Consider the following 17993-nt stretch of genomic DNA (forward strand, 5'->3'; position numbering starts at 1 on the left):
CTGGTAATATGTCCCTTATCTTGGGCCCCATCCTGGTAATATGTCTCTTATCCTGAGCTCCATCCTGGTAATATGTCCCTTATCCTGAGCCCCATCCTGGTAATATGTCTCTTATCCTGGGCCCCATCTTGGTAATTTGTCCCTTATCCTGAGCCCCATCTTGGTAATATGTCCCTTATCCTGAGCCCCATCCTGGTAATATGACCCTTATCTCGAGCCCCATCCTGGTAATATTTCCCTTATCCTGGGCCCCATCCTGGTAATATGTCCCTTATCCTGAGCCCCATCTTGGTAATTTGTCCCTTATCCTGAGCCCCATCTTGGTAATATGTCCCTTATCCTGAGCCCCATCCTGGTAATATGACCCTTATCTCGAGCCCCATCCTGGTAATATTTCCCTTATCCTGGGCCCCATCCTGGTAATATGTCCCTTATCCTGAGCCCCATCTTGGTAATATGTCTCTTATCTTGAGCCCCATCCTGGTAATATGTCCCTTATCCTGGGCCCCATCCTAATAATATGTCCCTTATCCTGAGCCCCATCCTGGTAATATGTCTCTTATCCTGGGCCCCATCTTGGTAATATGTCCCTTATCCTGAGCCCATCCTGGTAATATGTCCCTTATCCTGAACCCCATCCTGGTAATATGTCCGTTATCCTGGGCCCCATCCTGGTGTATATGTCCCTTATCCTGAGCCCCATCTTGGTAATATGTTTATGAGCCCCATCCTGGTAATATGTCCCTTATCCTGAGCCCCATCTTGGCTATATGTCCTTCATTATATGTCCCTTATCCTGAGCCCCATCTTGGTTATATGTCCCTTATCCTGGGCCCTATCTTGGTAATATGTCCCTTATCCTGGGTCCCATCCTGGTAATATGTCCCTTATCCTGAGCCCCATCTTGGTAATATGTTTATGAGACCCATCCTGGTAATATGTCCCTTATCCTGAGCCCCATCTTGGCTATATGTCCTTCATTATATGTCCCTTATCCTGAGCCCCATCTTGGTTATATGTCCCTTATCCTGGGCCCCATCTTGGTAATATGTCCCTTATCCTGAGCCCCATCCTGGTAATATGTCTCTTATCCTGGGCTCCATCCTGGTAATATGTCCCTTATCCTGAGCCCCATCCTGGTAATATGTCTCTTATCCTGGGCCCCATCTTGGTAATTTGTCCCTTATCCTGAGCCCCATCTTGGTAATATGTCCCTTATCCTGAGCCCCATCCTGGTAATATGACCCTTATCTCGAGCCCCATCCTGGTAATATGTCCCTTATCCTGAGCCCCATCTTGGTAATATGTCTCTTATCTTGAGCCCCATCCTGGTAATATGTCCCTTATCCTGGGCCCCATCCTGATAATATGTCCCTTATCCTGAGCCCCATCCTGGTAATATGTCTCTTATCCTGGGCCCCATCTTGGTAATATGTCCCTTATCCTGAGCCCATCCTGGTAATATGTCCCTTATCCTGAACCCCATCCTGGTAATATGTCCGTTATCCTGGGCCCCATCCTGGTGTATATGTCCCTTATCCTGGGTCCCATCCTGGTAATATGTCCCTTATCCTGGGCCCCATCCTAATGTATATGTCCCTTATCCTGGGCACCATCCTGGTGTATATGTCCCTTATCTTGAGCCCCATCCTGGTAATATGTCTCTTATCCTGTGCCCCATCCTGGTAATATGTCCCTTATCCTGGGTCCCATCCTGGTAATATGTCCCTTATCTTGAGCCCCATCCTGGTAATATGTCCGTTATCCTGGGCCCCATCCTGGTGTATATGTCCCTTATCCTGGGTCCCATCCTGGTAATATGTCCCTTATCCTGGGCCCCATCCTAATGTATATGTCCCTTATCCTGGGCACCATCCTGGTGTATATGTCCCTTATCTTGAGCCCCATCCTGGTAATATGTCTCTTATCCTGTGCCCCATCCTGGTGTATATGTCCCTTATCCTGGGCCCCTTCCTGGTGTATATGTCCCCTGTTCCGCCACTGTTATTTAATGCATAGAAAAAAAAAATTATACTCACCTTCGCTGTGCTCCCCTATGGAGGGGCATTAACTTCTGAAGCCGGCGGCTGACTTCAGCGTACAAGCGATAGGAGCACACGACCAGCGGCGTACCGTCAATAGTAGCAGACCACGCAGCTGCTATGGGGCCCGGACAGGTGAGGGAGCCCGCGACAGCCGCTGCGGTTTGGCAGCTGTGCTGTGCTGGCACAGTACTATCTCCTTTAATTAAATGTAAGCGCCGGCTGTATACCCCCTGGCCCCTTGAAGCTCCCCTTTCCTTGTTTCCTGGTCAGCAGTTGGCTGAAGTCTCTGGCTGGATTTGCATAAGAACGCCACGCCTCCTGGCAGCCAGAGAGCAGCACGCGTGCATTGCAGGAAGCAGAAAACATTCATGAGCCTCTCTCACTCAGGGAGAGGGACACACACACAAGACGGTGACTCGGTGAGTCCGGCTGGGGGTAGATTTTTTTGTTAAATGTGTCCCCTCACTGTGCTGGCAGCCTGGCACTTTACATTTACAATGGCTCTGGCTGCCCTTTGCACCTTAGGCAGGGGGCCCGGCTGCACGCACTGTGGAGGGTGGAGGGGGCCCTGCATGCACTGCAGGTGTGTGTATATATATATATATATATACACCACTGAGCCACCGATGATTTATTCTGCCTTGTTAAATGTCTGTGATATATATTGACAATCAATCAGCTACTTGTTGGCCAATAGCTGATAGCCCATTTTGGCATTTCTTATGCTCACAGGATGATCAGTATAGATTGTTTTGTGTGCATAGATTATTATTGTTCTCAGCAGCACATACTGGTTACAAAGAAGGATGTGTTACTGAGTGGGATTATTTTTAAGCCAGATTGAAAATCATTTAAGTCAAGAATTGTTTTGTTCATTGGGTGATCGGCTGTCTGTTTACACACTGATTATTGTGCAATAAGCAGTTCTAGGAATCCTGCAGTGTAAATCCAGCTCTCTACAAAAAGTGTCCCTATGTATTTCAGGATGGTTGCAGGCAGTCACACCGCTCAGGCTATGTGCCCACGTTGCGTTTAAATCTGAACACTGAAAACCGGACGCCTTCCCAGATCATAGAATCATAGAATCGTAGAGTTGGAAGGGACCTCCTGGGCCATCTGGTCCAACCCCCTGCTCAAAGCAGGATTCGCTAAATCATCCCAGTCAGATGTCTGTCCAGCCTCTGTTTGAAGACTTCCATTGAAGGAGAACTCACCACTTCTCGTGGCAGCCTGTTCCACTCATTGATCACTCTAACTGTCAAAAAGTTTTTTCTAATATCTAATCTGTGTCTCCTCCCATTCAGTTTCATCCCATTGCTTCTAGTCTTTCCTTGTGCAAATGAGAATAAAGTTGATCCTTCTACAATGTGACAGCCCTTTAGATATTTGTAGACAGCTATTAAGTCTCCTCTCAGTCTTCTCTTTTGCAAACTAAACATTCCCAAATCCTGCAACCTTTCCTCATAAGACAGGGTTTGCAGACCGGTCACCATTCTGGTCGCTCGTTTTTTCCGCGCGATTTCACCGCGATTATGTTCGTGATTTTGCCGCGATTTTCGTGTGCGATATTCAAGCACTTTCCAAGCGATTTGAAGCATCGCTTGGAAAGTGATTGACAGGTTGGTCACACTCGTCAAACATAGTGTTTGACAAGTGTGACCAGCTTTTTACTATTGAGGCTGCCTATGTGGCATCAATAGTAAAAGATAGAATGTTAAAAATGATTAAAAAAATAAAAAATCGGGGTATATTTACCTTCCGACGTCCCGCGCAGCCTCAGCGACGCTCCCGTTCCCAGCGATGCCTTGCGAGACCTGTGATGACATTGGTCTCGCGTTGCTATAGCGATCTCACGAGACCGCTAGAGTCACGCGAGACTACGTTATCACAGGACCTTGCCGCAAGGCATTACTGGGAACGCTGAGGCCCGGGAATGCAGCGCGGGATGTCGGAAGGTAAATATACCACAATTTTTTATTTTTTATTCTTTTTTTTACAGGGGTATGGTACCAACCGCACATGAGACGCTTGACTTCGCGCATGGTGGGCATAGCCACATGCGGGAAGTAAGCGATTCTCATGCATTCCTATGGGTGCGGAATAGCGGCAATTCTCTGCGATTCCACACAAAAGAATGAGCATGCTGCGATTTTTTCCGCGATGCGATTCCGCCGTGGAAAAAAGCACAGCATTAGCACAGCATGTGCGGAATGCCATAGGAATGTGATTTTGCGCTGAAAATCGCAGCAAAAACGCTTAAAAATCGCATCGTGGGCACACAGCCTCAGGGATCATCCCCACCTTTTTTTTGGGGGGGGGGGCCCATTCAGACTTTTGCTATGGGGCCCCATGATTTCTATGTACGCCCCTGCACATGACATCACTGCCATGCGCTCCATCACGCGCATGCCGACGTTAGCTGCTGGCCTCTGATTGGCCGGCAGCGTGCTCGGCACCCAGCATTCTAATATCATAGATACTATGGTTAGTTCTGTGGTATTTTTCCACGTAGAGCGACGGTTCAGGTACGATACATTCAACTTTCTTTCTGCTTCAAGTTCAGCCAGGTCATTTCAGACAAGATAGAGTTACACTTTGGGAAAACATCAACATAACAATCAGAGAAGCCAATGGCTGACACGTCGACAAGCTAAAATAACACTGACATTGCCGGAGGGCTAGAAAGAGATATGTGCTTGCTAAGAAAATTGAGAGTTGAGCTGTTTGTGAAGACGATTATTACTGAAGCATGAAGAAGGGGCTCTGTGAGATGGAAGAAGCTGATGTGGTTAATGGGTTAAAACAATATCTGAAGTTTTCCGAGTCTGCGTCATAGGTCATTTCTGTATGTTCTGAAGATTTATTCTCGAATATCTCATAAGTTACAATTGGGGGGCGTGAAATCACCTAACACCAATCACAGGCAGAAAACAAATTTGCTGTCCAAATTAGGGCCAATAGTCTACTAGAACAGTAAATATGGTGACTTAAAGGGGAGTTCCACATTTTAAAGTCTCCCTGAATTTCAGACTCTCAAAGCTTGATAGTAATGTTCTGTACCTATAGCAGATAACACATTGTCTGGCTTAGAAAACCAATATACCCATCAAAAAAATTCTGAGTTATTATAGGGAGTCACCTATTTAGGACTCCCATATATAAGTCATAGCAGAGAGGGGCGACAAGAAGCGACTCTTGGTCTGGAGGACCCCGCATGTCTGTGCATTACCCAGACCTCCTGTTTATTTCAATGGCGACTTTGTAATGCTTCATTATCTTTTTAGTGGTGCTGCAGGAAGGTTGATGCCTAGTTTGTGTTAGGGCTCGTGCAGACGACAGTATTATTGCTCCGAGGGTGATCCAACAAAACACCGGCTCCTACTAGGACCAATGTTAGTCTATAGGTCCATGTGTTGAGGGAGGGCTAAATTAACCCTTCACGGTTGACTAAGTGATTTCCAAATTAATCCACAGGGCGTTGCTAGCAACTGGGAATAACCAGACGGAGACGTGTGCCTCTGTATGGGAGGATCAAGGCAGATCACTAACCCCGTTTATTATGTCACCTTTTTATAGTATTTTGCTTAATTATGCAAAGTACTCATTTACCAATAGCATCGTCATGACACATTTACTTTATAAGCCAATAGTATTGCAAGAAAATCGGAATATGTTCCTAGCTGCGTGACGTAGAAAATAGAACAATAGCGCATTCTTCAGGGTCTCATATCTCATATTTTGTGCAAGCTGGCACAGTCTGGTTTTATAACAGCTGCAAACTTTCACCTAGTTACAAAATTTAATTAGTAAACAACAAAATAGCGTCGCAAGCACAAAAATGGAGGTCTGGAGAACAAGATGTCCCATACATCTGAATACTGCACTTCACAATTCCCCTCTAGATAAATTTTGTTAACTAATATGCAGCATCAGAGGTGCTATCCCAAGCCATAAGGTCGAGGGGTACTGGTCTTCACATGGCTGATGCCGTGTTACCAGTCATGGCTGTTGCGGTGCACCCATCCCCCCTGCATACTACAATTTACAAATAACAATTTTTTGATGACAGTGTGGAGATCTTTTGAAGGTAGCCATGCGCTTGGTTTCAATATCTTCATCAAATAGCCTTTTAAAATCGGTGTAGAGAAGAGCAGGAGTGACGGCGTCTTTGGTATCATCATTAGCTGTCCTAGTGCAGAATTTCCTAATACATACAGAAATACACTAAAGAACAAATTTTAATATCACATATACAACAAGGATACAGGCAGCAATGTGTAACAAGCTTTGTAAGATCCTAGCTATCCAGCCCCCAATTCCCTTAAACCAATTGGTTGGATTGAGAAAGGAGAAGGTGTCTGACCACCAACTGTCCTTATTACGATCATTGTCTTTATCATATTAATCTCTGAGTCTTTGAATATCTTCTAACTTTAACTTTTACCAATAATAATAATATGGAAAATGCGGAAAACCAAAACATGATGCCCCCTTTATTTGCTATTGGCTTGTTGGGTGATGAGAAGGACTTGATAGGGACCGTCATACAAGGGTTCTAGTCTGTGCTTTCTGACATGCCTTGTCACGACTACCAAATCACCAGGCTTCAGGTTATGACAGGTGTCGGTTTCTGCTGAATCTGGAAGAGAAGAAGAAACTAGAGCATGGGTGTTAGCAAGATTTTTACTAAGCTGAATAACATATTGAACAGCATGGTCTAGCACCAAACAAAATCTCATATGGATACAGGCCATGTTTTGCAATAGGGGTAGTACGGATGTGGTATAATACAATGGGTAGGAGCTCTGGCCATGGAGCCGTAGTCTCCTGCATCATTTTGGTCAATTGTCCCTTCAGTGTGCCGTTCAGTCTCTCAACTTTCCCACTGGATTGTGGGTGGTACGGAGTATGGAGGGCTACAGTGGATCCAAGCATTGTCAGAATTTGTTGGTACACATAAAAAGAAAAGGCCGGACCTTGATCACTTTCAACAACTTCTGGAACCCCATATCTGCATATGACTTCCATCACCAGTTTCTTCGCTGTGGTTTTTGCAGTCATGTTGGTAACAGGGAATGCTTCCGGCCAACTGGAGAACATGTCAACAACAACCAAACAGTATTCATACCTTCCAGACTTGGGTAACATGATATGGTCCATCTGGAGCCTTTGGAAAGGATAGTCGGGCTTAGCAAGATGCTTCGGAGGTACACGTTAAAGTTGACTGGGATTGCAAGTCTGACAGATATTACAGGCACGGTCGAGCGCTGTCAAAAACTGTGGAAATTCCCGGGGCCCAGTAGAATTTTTGCACCAGTGCGAGGGCCTAATTCTTTCCTCGATATGTAGGCCCATGTGCCCATATGGCAATAGCAGGGTACATCCGCTTAGGGAGACACACGAGTTGGTCCTTTTTCCAGAGACCATCATCCATAAATGTCCCATCCGTCTTCCATTGCTTCACCTCTTCCTCTGGAGACATTCTCTGCATTGTCATTAAGCGGTCTCACGGGGTCCGACAGAAAATCTCAGTTTGTTGTAGATCATCAGGTTCTTGTAGAGTCAGCATCTCTTGCAACTATTTACGCTGAGAGCGTGTGGTCACCATAGCTGGTATAGTTGGTACAACAGGTAAAAGAGCAGTGGCTTTTGCTTGTATATCCGCAAATGCGTTGCCAAAAGTCTGTGGACTGTTCCTAGAACCGTGCACCTTAACTTTGATAATGGCCACCTGAGTAGGTAATTTGATCGAGTCCATGAGGGTTTTAACAGCTTCAGCATTTTTCACTGGGGTTCCGGCAGTAGTAATAAACCCTCGATTGGCCCACAGAGCCCCAAAATCATGAGCAATACCAAATGCATACCGTGAGTCCGTGTATATATTAGCCCGTCTGTTCTTAGCCAAAGTACATGCAGTAGACAGAACCTAGAGTTCTGCTTCTTGTGCTAACTGTGAGGGCCCGAGTGCAGCTGCGTGCACTACAGTGTCCTCTGTGGTAACAGCATATCCCGTGTGGAATCTATCAAACTCATCATATCTTGAACCATCCGTGTATAACACCAGATCGGGATTTGGGAGTGGGTTCTCACTGACATTTGGTGGAGTAGCTGTTTCTTCAGTCAGAAGTTGGGAACAATCATGTTGGAGATAATCCTCATCACTGCCATCTTTCTTGGGAACCGGCAGTAAAGTAGCGGGGTTGATTGTAGTACAGCGATGCAACTTGACATAGTCAGGCAAAAGGAGTGAACACTGCAGCCGTAAGTGTCGTTGCACAGTCAAATGTCTTGGTTGCTGAAGTGTCAGTATTGCTGCAATGTCATGCGGGGCAAAAATATGCATTTCATGTCCAAGAATTATGTCTGCAGTCTTGTCAAGCAACGAGTGAGTGGCGTGAACTGCCCTCATACAACTTAGTGATGCTCGGGCCATTGGGTCGAGGCGGGCCGAATAATAGCCCACTGGTCGTTGCCTATTGCCATATGATTGTGTAAGTACCCCTGCTGCATGTCCTTCATTCTCAGACACATACAAATGGAACGGTCAAGGATAGTCCAGGATGCCCAAGGCAAGGGCAGAAGCAATAAGCCGCTTTAACTCAGAGAAAGCGCGATGGAGGCTTTCCATACAAACCGGTGATTTTTCCTTATAGCTCATTATGCCGTCTTTCAAGGCGTTGTAAAGGGGTTGCATTATGCGGGATGCATCCGGTATCCACTGACAATAATAAGTACATAGTCCAAGAAAACGCTGGAGTTCAGTTTCATATTTTGGGAAAGAAAGGGAGCTGACAGCTATTTTTCTTTCTCCTGTGAGGTGTCTGACACCCTGAAGGAGACAGTGACCCAAGTATATCACTTGACCAAGGCAGAACTGAAGTTTTGAGGCCGAAACCCAACAGTTCAGTGCTGCCAGATGCTTGAGGAGGCTAACAGTGGCAGCAATGGCTTCCTGCTCCGTCCGTGCACACAACAAAAGATCATCCACATACTGAAGCAGTGGGACCTTGGGGTGATCTAACTGCCAGGGCAAGAGACACTCGCTCATATTTTTTGCAAACTGGTTGGGACTGTTTTGGGCCCCTTCTGGCATAACTGTCCATATTAACGGTCGTCCCTGATAGGTGGATGCAAACAGAAACTGGCAATCTGGTTGTAACGGAATGCTAAAGAAGGAATTGGCAAGGTCGATCACTGTAAACCAAGCAGCATCCTGGGGTATTTAGGACAAAAGAGTATGTGGATTAGGCACCACTGGAGTTTCCAGAACAGTAGCTGCATTAACTGCCTGTAGATCTTGTACCAGCTGGTACACAGGGGGCTGGCCAGGCGGGGTCTTTTTCTTAATGGGAAGCAAGGGCGTATTACATGGAGAAATACAGGGTACCAGAGCACCATTATCAAGTAACGTTTGTATTTGTTCCTGGAGGCCCCGCTCATGATCATATTTCAAAGAATATTGATGGACTTTGGGAAAAGGGGTACCAGGTTTGAGGAACACTTTTACTGGTTCTACAGGCATTTTCCCTATATCATTTGGCCCTTTTGACCAAAGTTTAGATGGTATCTCAGAGATATGGGGTGAGTCGTTGATCCTCAGGCAATATTGGGGGTGGATCTGGGCCTATCAGGGCCATCATAACCGTAGGAAGGGCATGCAAAATACAAATTTCCTCACTGTCTTCATCTGCATAGGGGTTATGTAACATAAGAACCATCTGACCATCATTTTAAAATTGTATTCTGGAGCGGAACTGTGATAATAAATCTGCCCCCAGTAAATTTACTGGACATGTGGGAGAGATTACGAACTGAGCAGTAACCTCAGGGAAGGGTCCCACAGGGATGGGTTTTGTAAGAGTATGTTTATTTGGTCTGCCATCTACTCCGATTAAAACAACGGGGGTATGACAATCTCTCTGTAAGTGACCGAGTCGGCCACAGCACCAGTATTGCAGACGAGAATTGGCGTGGCGAAGCTGGGGAGTAAAGTTCCCAGTCATAGGATTGGGAGAGATATTGGAGTAGGGAGCTGAATTTGTGTATGGTTGGAGCGCGGGAGCTGAGTTTGCTGTGTGCCACTGATAAGGAAGAGCTATGTGCCTGTAGCTGCTGTGGGGGCTGAAATTGGAGGGGGAAGCGGTGGGGGTGGTGGTGGGAGGGGGAAGCAGTGGGGGCGGTGGTGGGAGGGGGAGCTGGAGCAGCTGCTGGCTTGCTTTTTTTTTTTCCTTTCCCTGCTGATAGAGAGCGAGCTAGATTCTTCTGAAAACTTTTTTTCTTTTTTCCTACTTTCAATGCATCGTCCGGAGTCTTTCTGGCACATTACTCTGTCACTTTCTCACACCACAGTTACTTTCTTGCACCACAGTCACTTTCTTGCACCACAGAACATCCAGTCCTTGCCATAATAATAGACAATGTTTTCCTTCTTCAACATAGCAGTAACAGAAACAATCAGAATTCACTTCCTCTGTTCTTCCTAACACCTTCGTCACACAATTCATGTGCCAAGCCATGAAATTCTTCTTTTTCTTCCACGGATTCTCACCTTTAGAGCTAAATATCCTTACTTCAGTTGTGCACAGTACTGGAGCGGCCGTTACAGTCTGTTCCACTGGGTCTATCCCCCTCTGGGATGCCCAAAATTCAACGCAGTACTCAGTGAAAGGAGGAGGGTGTCTTAGACTATCCCTCCGGACACCTCTGGTTATATATATATATATATATATATATATATATATATACACCTGAGTTACATATCCTACCCAATCTTCGATCACATCACCATGCCTGATTCTAACAGTGATCAGGATTTCAGGATATTTTGACTATAAGGCTCCTACTAGGACCAATGTTAGTCTAAAGGTCCATGCACATGTCTGATTTTTTTCTTGGACCAAGCCAGTCTAAGAAAAAAAATATTGCTGCCTGCCTGAGATTGATCCAAAATTTGGATCGCACTCAGCCATGCAAGTCAACGTGTGCATGGAAACAATGAACTGCACTCGGATGACATCTGAGTGCAGTCCAATTTCCGCACACTCAGAGAATGGAGAATTTTTTTTGTCTCCATCTTCTCTTAATCTGAGAGAAACGGAGCACACCGTGCTGACACTCAGTTTGATTAGTGTGTCATTTGCATAATCGACCCAATTCTCTAGGATGAGATAATCTACGGCCATCTGCACCTGCCCTTAGCGTGGAGCTGATTGCTTGGGGTCCCAGGAGCAAAATACCCCATCTTCAGATACTGATCAGTGATCCATTCTCAAACATGGATTGTCCAAAGCAGCCTTGGATTTGACATCTGATTTCCTTCTGCCATCTTTGTCTCTTAGATTCACATATACATTTTAGATACAAGATTGTTGACAACTGAACCCAAAGACAAAGTAAACTGTCTGTCACCATAAAGCCGGAGCATAGATGCGGTAAATAATAGTGACATTTACACTCCCGTCAGAGTTTCTAATTAAACATATCCGGCTCTTTGCCTTTGTTTTGCCCTATTTGCTCTGTAAAGTCAGACGAGCATGTTTAGAGGATTATTCAGGGTAGATAGAGACACAAGTCTCCATACTGTCTCTGATTACCAGTTCTCAAGGTGTCATTATTAGTCCATTTCCCACGGAGGTGAAATATGATGTGTGGTAACAGACAGCTTTGTAGATACTATTGTAAGAATGTACCGCTCTGCTGCACCTCCTGTTTACTGAACATTGTCATAAATGTCATATCTTCTGAGCAAGTCACCCACGTCTAAGAATTTCTGAAGAAAAGTTCCTGCCATATTCTTGTATCTAACAGTGATTCTATCAATTTTTTGATTGGCACACTGATGTGTAATGTATTATTCTTCCTGTTTCCGGTCAACTTAAATTCGAACTTTGATCTGTTCTTCTCTCCTCTTGTCTTATGGTTTGCTCAGATGCAACTTTGCTAACTTTAACTGTGCTGCCACACAGCACAGAATAAAAAGCAACTTTTTTTTCTGGCAACCCTTCCAAACAAGCCAATTGTTCAATTTTTTTCTAATTGTACTTTCATGAACTTGAATACTTAACATGCTGAGGCCTTTAGCTTCTGAGCTGTAGCTCTTGTTTTTTTTTTAAATTGATTTGAGCATTGTACAGTCTACCTTTGGGGTGAATTTGCTTAGACATCCATTTTTGGGAAGATTGTCAACTATCTTCAATGTTTAAACTCTTGTGAATATTGTATCTCACTGCAGAATCATGGACTCCGATTTGTTTGGATATAGACTTCTAACCCTTCCCAAAATGATGAGCAGCAATAGTTGTTTCTCTAAAATCATTGCTGAAGTCCTTCCTTCTTGGCACTGTGTTAACTGTATACCTGAATGCTCCAGCCCAGCAACCTGCCAAAACTTCTGCTTTTATTGAGGTGGTCACACTTGCTCATGAACAATTAAACAAGAGCTACTACTTACTTATTTAATCCCTGCAAAAGCTGCAAAAGGGTCTGCTTAAATTTTCAAACACCGCTTTTGCATTTTGCCTTAGTTTTTGTAAAAAAAAAATAAAAATTACAATTTGTAATTTGTTGTTGATCTGAGCTTGTATTTATCTAATTTTCAGATCTTCTAAGGACCAGATGTTTCTTTATAATATCCTAATAAGTAAAACCATAGAAATCAAATAGAATGTAAAGTGTATTTCTTATGACTGTGCTAATTGGAAGTTATAGAGCCTAATAACTGAGCGAGGACCGTATTCCCTCACCGGCTCCACAATATGTGAGTAGTAACACGAACTCCAAGGAAATCAATAGAATAGTCGAAGCCCAGTCCCTGATCCGGAGACACTGGCCAAAAGTGATCAGCGGGAAAAAGGATCGGGCATGTTGTGTTTCCACATTCCCGATCCTTTGTCCTCTACCTATTGAGCATACAAGCACGCTTGGTTGGAAGAGTTGGGTGAAGGGGTTTTTCTGACCACTATTGAGAGTTTCCAGGCATGTAAATTATTGATTTCCCGCGGCCAGTGCTGCAGTAACCAGCCATTATCTGTCTAGGAGTCTGGTTATCATATGGTGCCTTGTTGTGCATGGAACTTCTAACGACCTGATCAATAATAGTTCAATTACTTTTATAAGTTGGATGCCCATTATATATTGACCTAGTGTGTTATTCTTATGGGGGCCCTACCCTTTGAAATCCTACATGTCCAACATTTCTAACATTGGTGCATTAGGCTGACTAACATCTAATGTGTTTAGGCTCTTTTGAGCTCAGGATTACTGCATGTATCAATAGTTTAGAGCATATTAATAGAAAAAGACGTAAACTAACATTGCAGAGGTTCTAACTTCAGCAGAAAAGTTTGACAATAAGAATTTTTTTTATTTCAGATAGTTTGGGACAATAAAGCCTGGTTTCAAAGATGGACATAAACTTTAAGGTCTGTATTAAAGATGTTGGTCCTGAACAACACTTAACGCTTATTTAAAGCAGAGTGATATTTGTATGATCCCCCTGGGTCCCAGCACTTGAGGGTCCCCACCATTTACGAGCACAAGATTCATGTCTGAAGTGTGTGGGTTAAATGACGAACATTGCATCTCCATTCCACCATTGATAATAAATGTATCATCTATTTTGGGAATGGATAATAAATCTTATTATTATCCAATGGGATTTTTTATGAGGATAGAAAACAAATACAGTCTCAAACTAGACTAATTCTCTCCCAACAAACACATATACTGCTGTGTGACTTATGTGCAGTCATCATATAACCACAGCAACAAATAAATGTGACTGTTCCACCAATGCACCCACTACCACCAGGATGTCCTCCATCTTCCTCCCCTATGTGTGATGCACACTAGCCCCGGTCATTATGGTGCAGCATTGCTGTCTCTTGGGTGTGAGCCTATCAGATACATGTATATATGGCACAAATAAATAATGTATATATAATTTATTTAAGCTACGCTACGATGACATAGAAGAGTTTCCTCCAATTATCTCAAAACGGCTGACAGCCACAAAAACTGGATGAGACACATTCCCTATGGAACCATCTGTTTAACAGGACTGACCTATATATTCTTCATAAATACAGATATGATAAATATTAATGTCTCCTGCCATCATACCATAGCATCAATACAAAAAGAACCAGACAAGCGTATATAACAAGGATTCAGCGGACTAATTACACGTCTGTCACAGCATAATAGAGTTCTAACAGTTTTCCGTACTTGGACCAATATAATTAATAATGGGGCAAACTACATTATATCGTGACTCTGTTTGATGTGAGACAACCTCCAGCTCCCCCGAGGAGCGTCCACAACCCCAAAGTGGATGCTTGCAGCTTCAATCATACCACAATACATTGCTGAATTAGGGGTATATGCTCTAATATCTGTAGATATCACATTCCATGGAACAATACAAGAAGCCGTTACACAATGGAAGCAAATGGCAGCGGAAGATCCTATTGACTATAGTGGGGTTTGTTTGCTTTCGAATATGGCGGAACGCTCTAAAGAATCTGTGATGGAGAATTCACAGTGAACAAAGCTTAAAATGAATCAAAATGGTATCGGTGAGTCATGAGTTCATTATCAGTAAGGGCTCATGTAGACATCAGTTATCAATGTACATGATCCATTCGTGCTTTTCATGGGGAGAACTTGTGCCTATTATAGTCTAAGGCCGGAGTCACACTGGCGAGGAATACGGGCGAGTGAGAGGCGCAAAAAGCAGGCATTAGACACGGACAAATTATTCTCTATGGGGTCACTCGCACCAGCCGTATATTTCTCATCCGTATCCTACGCTCCGTGCCAATCGCAGCATGCTGCGATTGTCAGCGTACTACGCCCGTAGTACGCCAATGCAAGTCTATGGGTGCGCAAAAAATACGGATTACACACGGAACACACGTGTGACCTGCGAGCAATACGCAGGTCTTTTGGCTGGTGACAGGAAATGGGCCAATCCATCATCAGGAAGCCTAGACATGCAAATGAGCTCAAAAAGCGCTCCAGACATCCAGGAAGTACGCCTCCATGGAGTACAGCAGCAGCATGGCGTCCACATACATTAATGTTGAGATGCTAATTGTGCTGGTGCAGGAGCGTCCCGAAATATGGGACCCACGCGATGCAAATTATGCTAACCGGACAAGAAAGGAGGCGTCATGGAGGCGCATCTGTCGCCAGATGTACCATGACTTTGGTGACAGACCACGTGATGAGCAGCATAAAATTCGTAAGTGCAACCATAAAAATATCATTAACCTTAGCGCGCGCCAAAAAATGAATCTAGAATCAGCACCCCCCTTCCTGTGCATGTACTTTTATTAGCCTCATGAGGCCGTTACATTTGGATGTGACACGTGGCTTCACACAGCCATAATTTGGGGTTAGGCCACAAGCTCCTCAGCCTCCTAGCCAATAAAATTAGTTTAAGTGGAGCTAATGAGACCCTGTGTATCTGGCCAATTACATATGCCACCATTGGTAGAACGCACACCCCAGAAGGCCCCATGCCTAGACTACTGTTAGAAAACGTGACCTCTCAAATACGTGATTTTGACAATATTTCCTGTCACATTGCAGTGGAAGATGTGATGAAACGCTGGCGAAGCATCCGGGACCAGTTCCGCCGGGAACGCCAGCAGCGGTCCAGGAGTGGGGATGCTGGATATGTCAAAAGAAAATACATATACTATGACCGGCTGAACTTCCTCGCCCCAATTCTGGATCTGAGACCGTAAGTACATACTTCACACCACATTACACAAATACATTACAGGGACAAAAATATTGATGTATTTTTGCCTCTGTTCTATTTCATAACAGAACTCAATCCAACCTTACGGATCGAGGAACGGCCTCAGAGGCAGAGCCCATTATAGATCCTGTAGGGGATGAGGTGGCTGGCCCATCTTCTCCCCCCTACAAGAGGATGGCTGAAGATGAGGCATCACAAGACAACACAATGGCTGCCCTACACAACACACCACCAGGACAGTCTGCTGCTGCCACATCACCCATCCTGGAAGAGCCGGGCAACTTGAGCAGCAGCCCAACTGCCCAGATCAGGTCCTCCCCACAGGCTGCTCTAACATCACGGCGAACAAGAAGAAGGTGCCAGGTCACTATTCAAGAGAGCAGGACCAATGTGGACACAGGGGTGCTCAATTATTTGTCGAGAGTAACTACAGATGATGGGGAGGAGGCCTATGCACGTAGCCTCACCCTTTATCTCCGTGCCCTTACCCGTGAGGTCCGGCTCCGTATTAGGGGATGTATTCAGATCCTGCTTGATGCAAGCACCCCCCCCAATACCCCATATGAGGTATTTGAATTTCTGGAGAGGTGGCAGCTCTCACCACGAAATTTAATGCGCATGAGACCATCCACACAGATGCTTGCTCAAGCAGGGTCCAAACAGCCCCTAATACGTGGGCCAACACCTCAACCCCTTCCTCCCCCTACCCAACCTTCTATTCCGCAGCCCCAAATGTCTTCCTCAAGCCAACCCCACCAATATGGCCACTTGTACCCACCCAGTGTTGGAGGCTGGTCCCAACCTGGTTGGAGACGATCTGGCTATCTTGGTGGGTATGAGCCACGTGCCTACCAGAGCCAACAAGAAGCCCCTCACCATCATCATTACTCTGGCCAGTATCCCCAACAGTCCCAGGAGGCAGGACAATTCCAGCATCATGGGCAACAGTATGGCCCCACACAGGGCGATGTTGGCCACAATGTCCAGCAGCACCCACAGGCTGTTCTTCCACGTTCCCCTTCCCCAACCTATGAGGATTTATGATTCTGATGGGTGGAGATGTCCAGTGAGTTTTAACTGGTGCTCCTAATAGAAATGAAAAAACAGGTGTTCTCCATCACCAACATTTAGAACATAATTGAACATTCACATTTTTAAACAATGTTTTCTAAACATATGAAACAATCCATCATGACAGGCAACGCTACTCACGCCTTTCAGACAGATATTACATGTGTGTAGAAAAGAGAATATTTAAATGCGCTATACTGTAAAATGAAAGGATGAAAATACACTACTCACTTGCTAACGCCTAGGAAAGGCGTGCTCGCCTTAGTTAAGTAGTCACCTTTTTTGTTAGCAATCTCTAGTAAAAAAATTCTAGGCGACCAGCATTCAGAATAACCCGCTTTCTCTATGTCTTAACAAGTAAGTTTTGTATTTTCATCCTTTCCAGTATAGCATGGTTAAATATTGTCTGTTCTACAGACAGGTAATATCTGTGTGAAAGCTGTGAGGTAGCCTTGCCTGTCATGGTGGAATCTTTCTATGATTGGATAACATTATGAGGAAATGTGAGTGTTATCTTGTGGCCTTTATTTAGGTGATGGAGCTCACCTTTTGTTGGCAAATCTAGGTTAATCTAGTGATGCAGCAATGTTGTTATTGCCTAATCTTTGTGGCTGTTTTGTTATGTAATGATAATTTTACAACAAGTTAAAGAAGGCACAAAGGGTCATTTTGGCCATTGCCAAATTTTCCTTATGGCAATATTATGTTTGCCTTTAAGCAAAACAAAAAAAAGGCAAAACTAAAAATTTGTCTACTCTAGTTAACGTCTCTGTGTGATTTTTCACAATCCCTCACAACATACTAACAGGCACCAACCAATGCAATGAAACACTCATAGAATCATAAGGGGTTGAGTAATATATATTTAGACACACTTAAAGAAACAAATTATAACATAGACACAGCATGCTCTTGCCAAGAAGTTGCCCCCTCAGGTGAGATAAAGTAATTAGTGAAAATATCACGCACTTTGAGGCCAGAGAGCGGTCTACTTTGAGGGTTGATAGGTGGTCTCACCCTGCGCACATTGTCCGGCCTACGCACAACACCATCAGAGGAGGAACAATCATGTATCCTGGTGAAGTTATGCAGAACAACACAGGCTTTCA

General features: G+C 44.6%; 1 protein-coding gene across 1 annotated transcript in view; it reads left to right on the plus strand.

Annotated features, from left to right (window-relative positions):
• The window catches only part of LOC141078023 (uncharacterized), a 35102-nt gene extending 17459 nt beyond the window's left edge, over nt 1-17643 (plus strand). Inside the window, exons 2-4 of the mRNA XM_073564822.1 lie at nt 13416-13465; nt 15639-15792; nt 15882-17643. Of these exons, the coding sequence (XP_073420923.1) occupies nt 15650-15792; nt 15882-16857 (1119 nt within the window). The 5' untranslated portion in view covers nt 13416-13465; nt 15639-15649 and the 3' untranslated portion in view covers nt 16858-17643. The remainder of the gene's footprint in view (nt 1-13415; nt 13466-15638; nt 15793-15881) is intronic.
• Nucleotides 17644-17993: the final 350 nt, after the last annotated feature.

The sequence above is a fragment of the Dendrobates tinctorius genome, unplaced genomic scaffold, assembly GCF_039654945.1.
Source record: "Dendrobates tinctorius isolate UK_male_01 unplaced genomic scaffold, ASM3965494v1 ptg000016l, whole genome shotgun sequence".
Classification (NCBI taxonomy): Eukaryota; Metazoa; Chordata; class Amphibia; order Anura; family Dendrobatidae; genus Dendrobates; species Dendrobates tinctorius.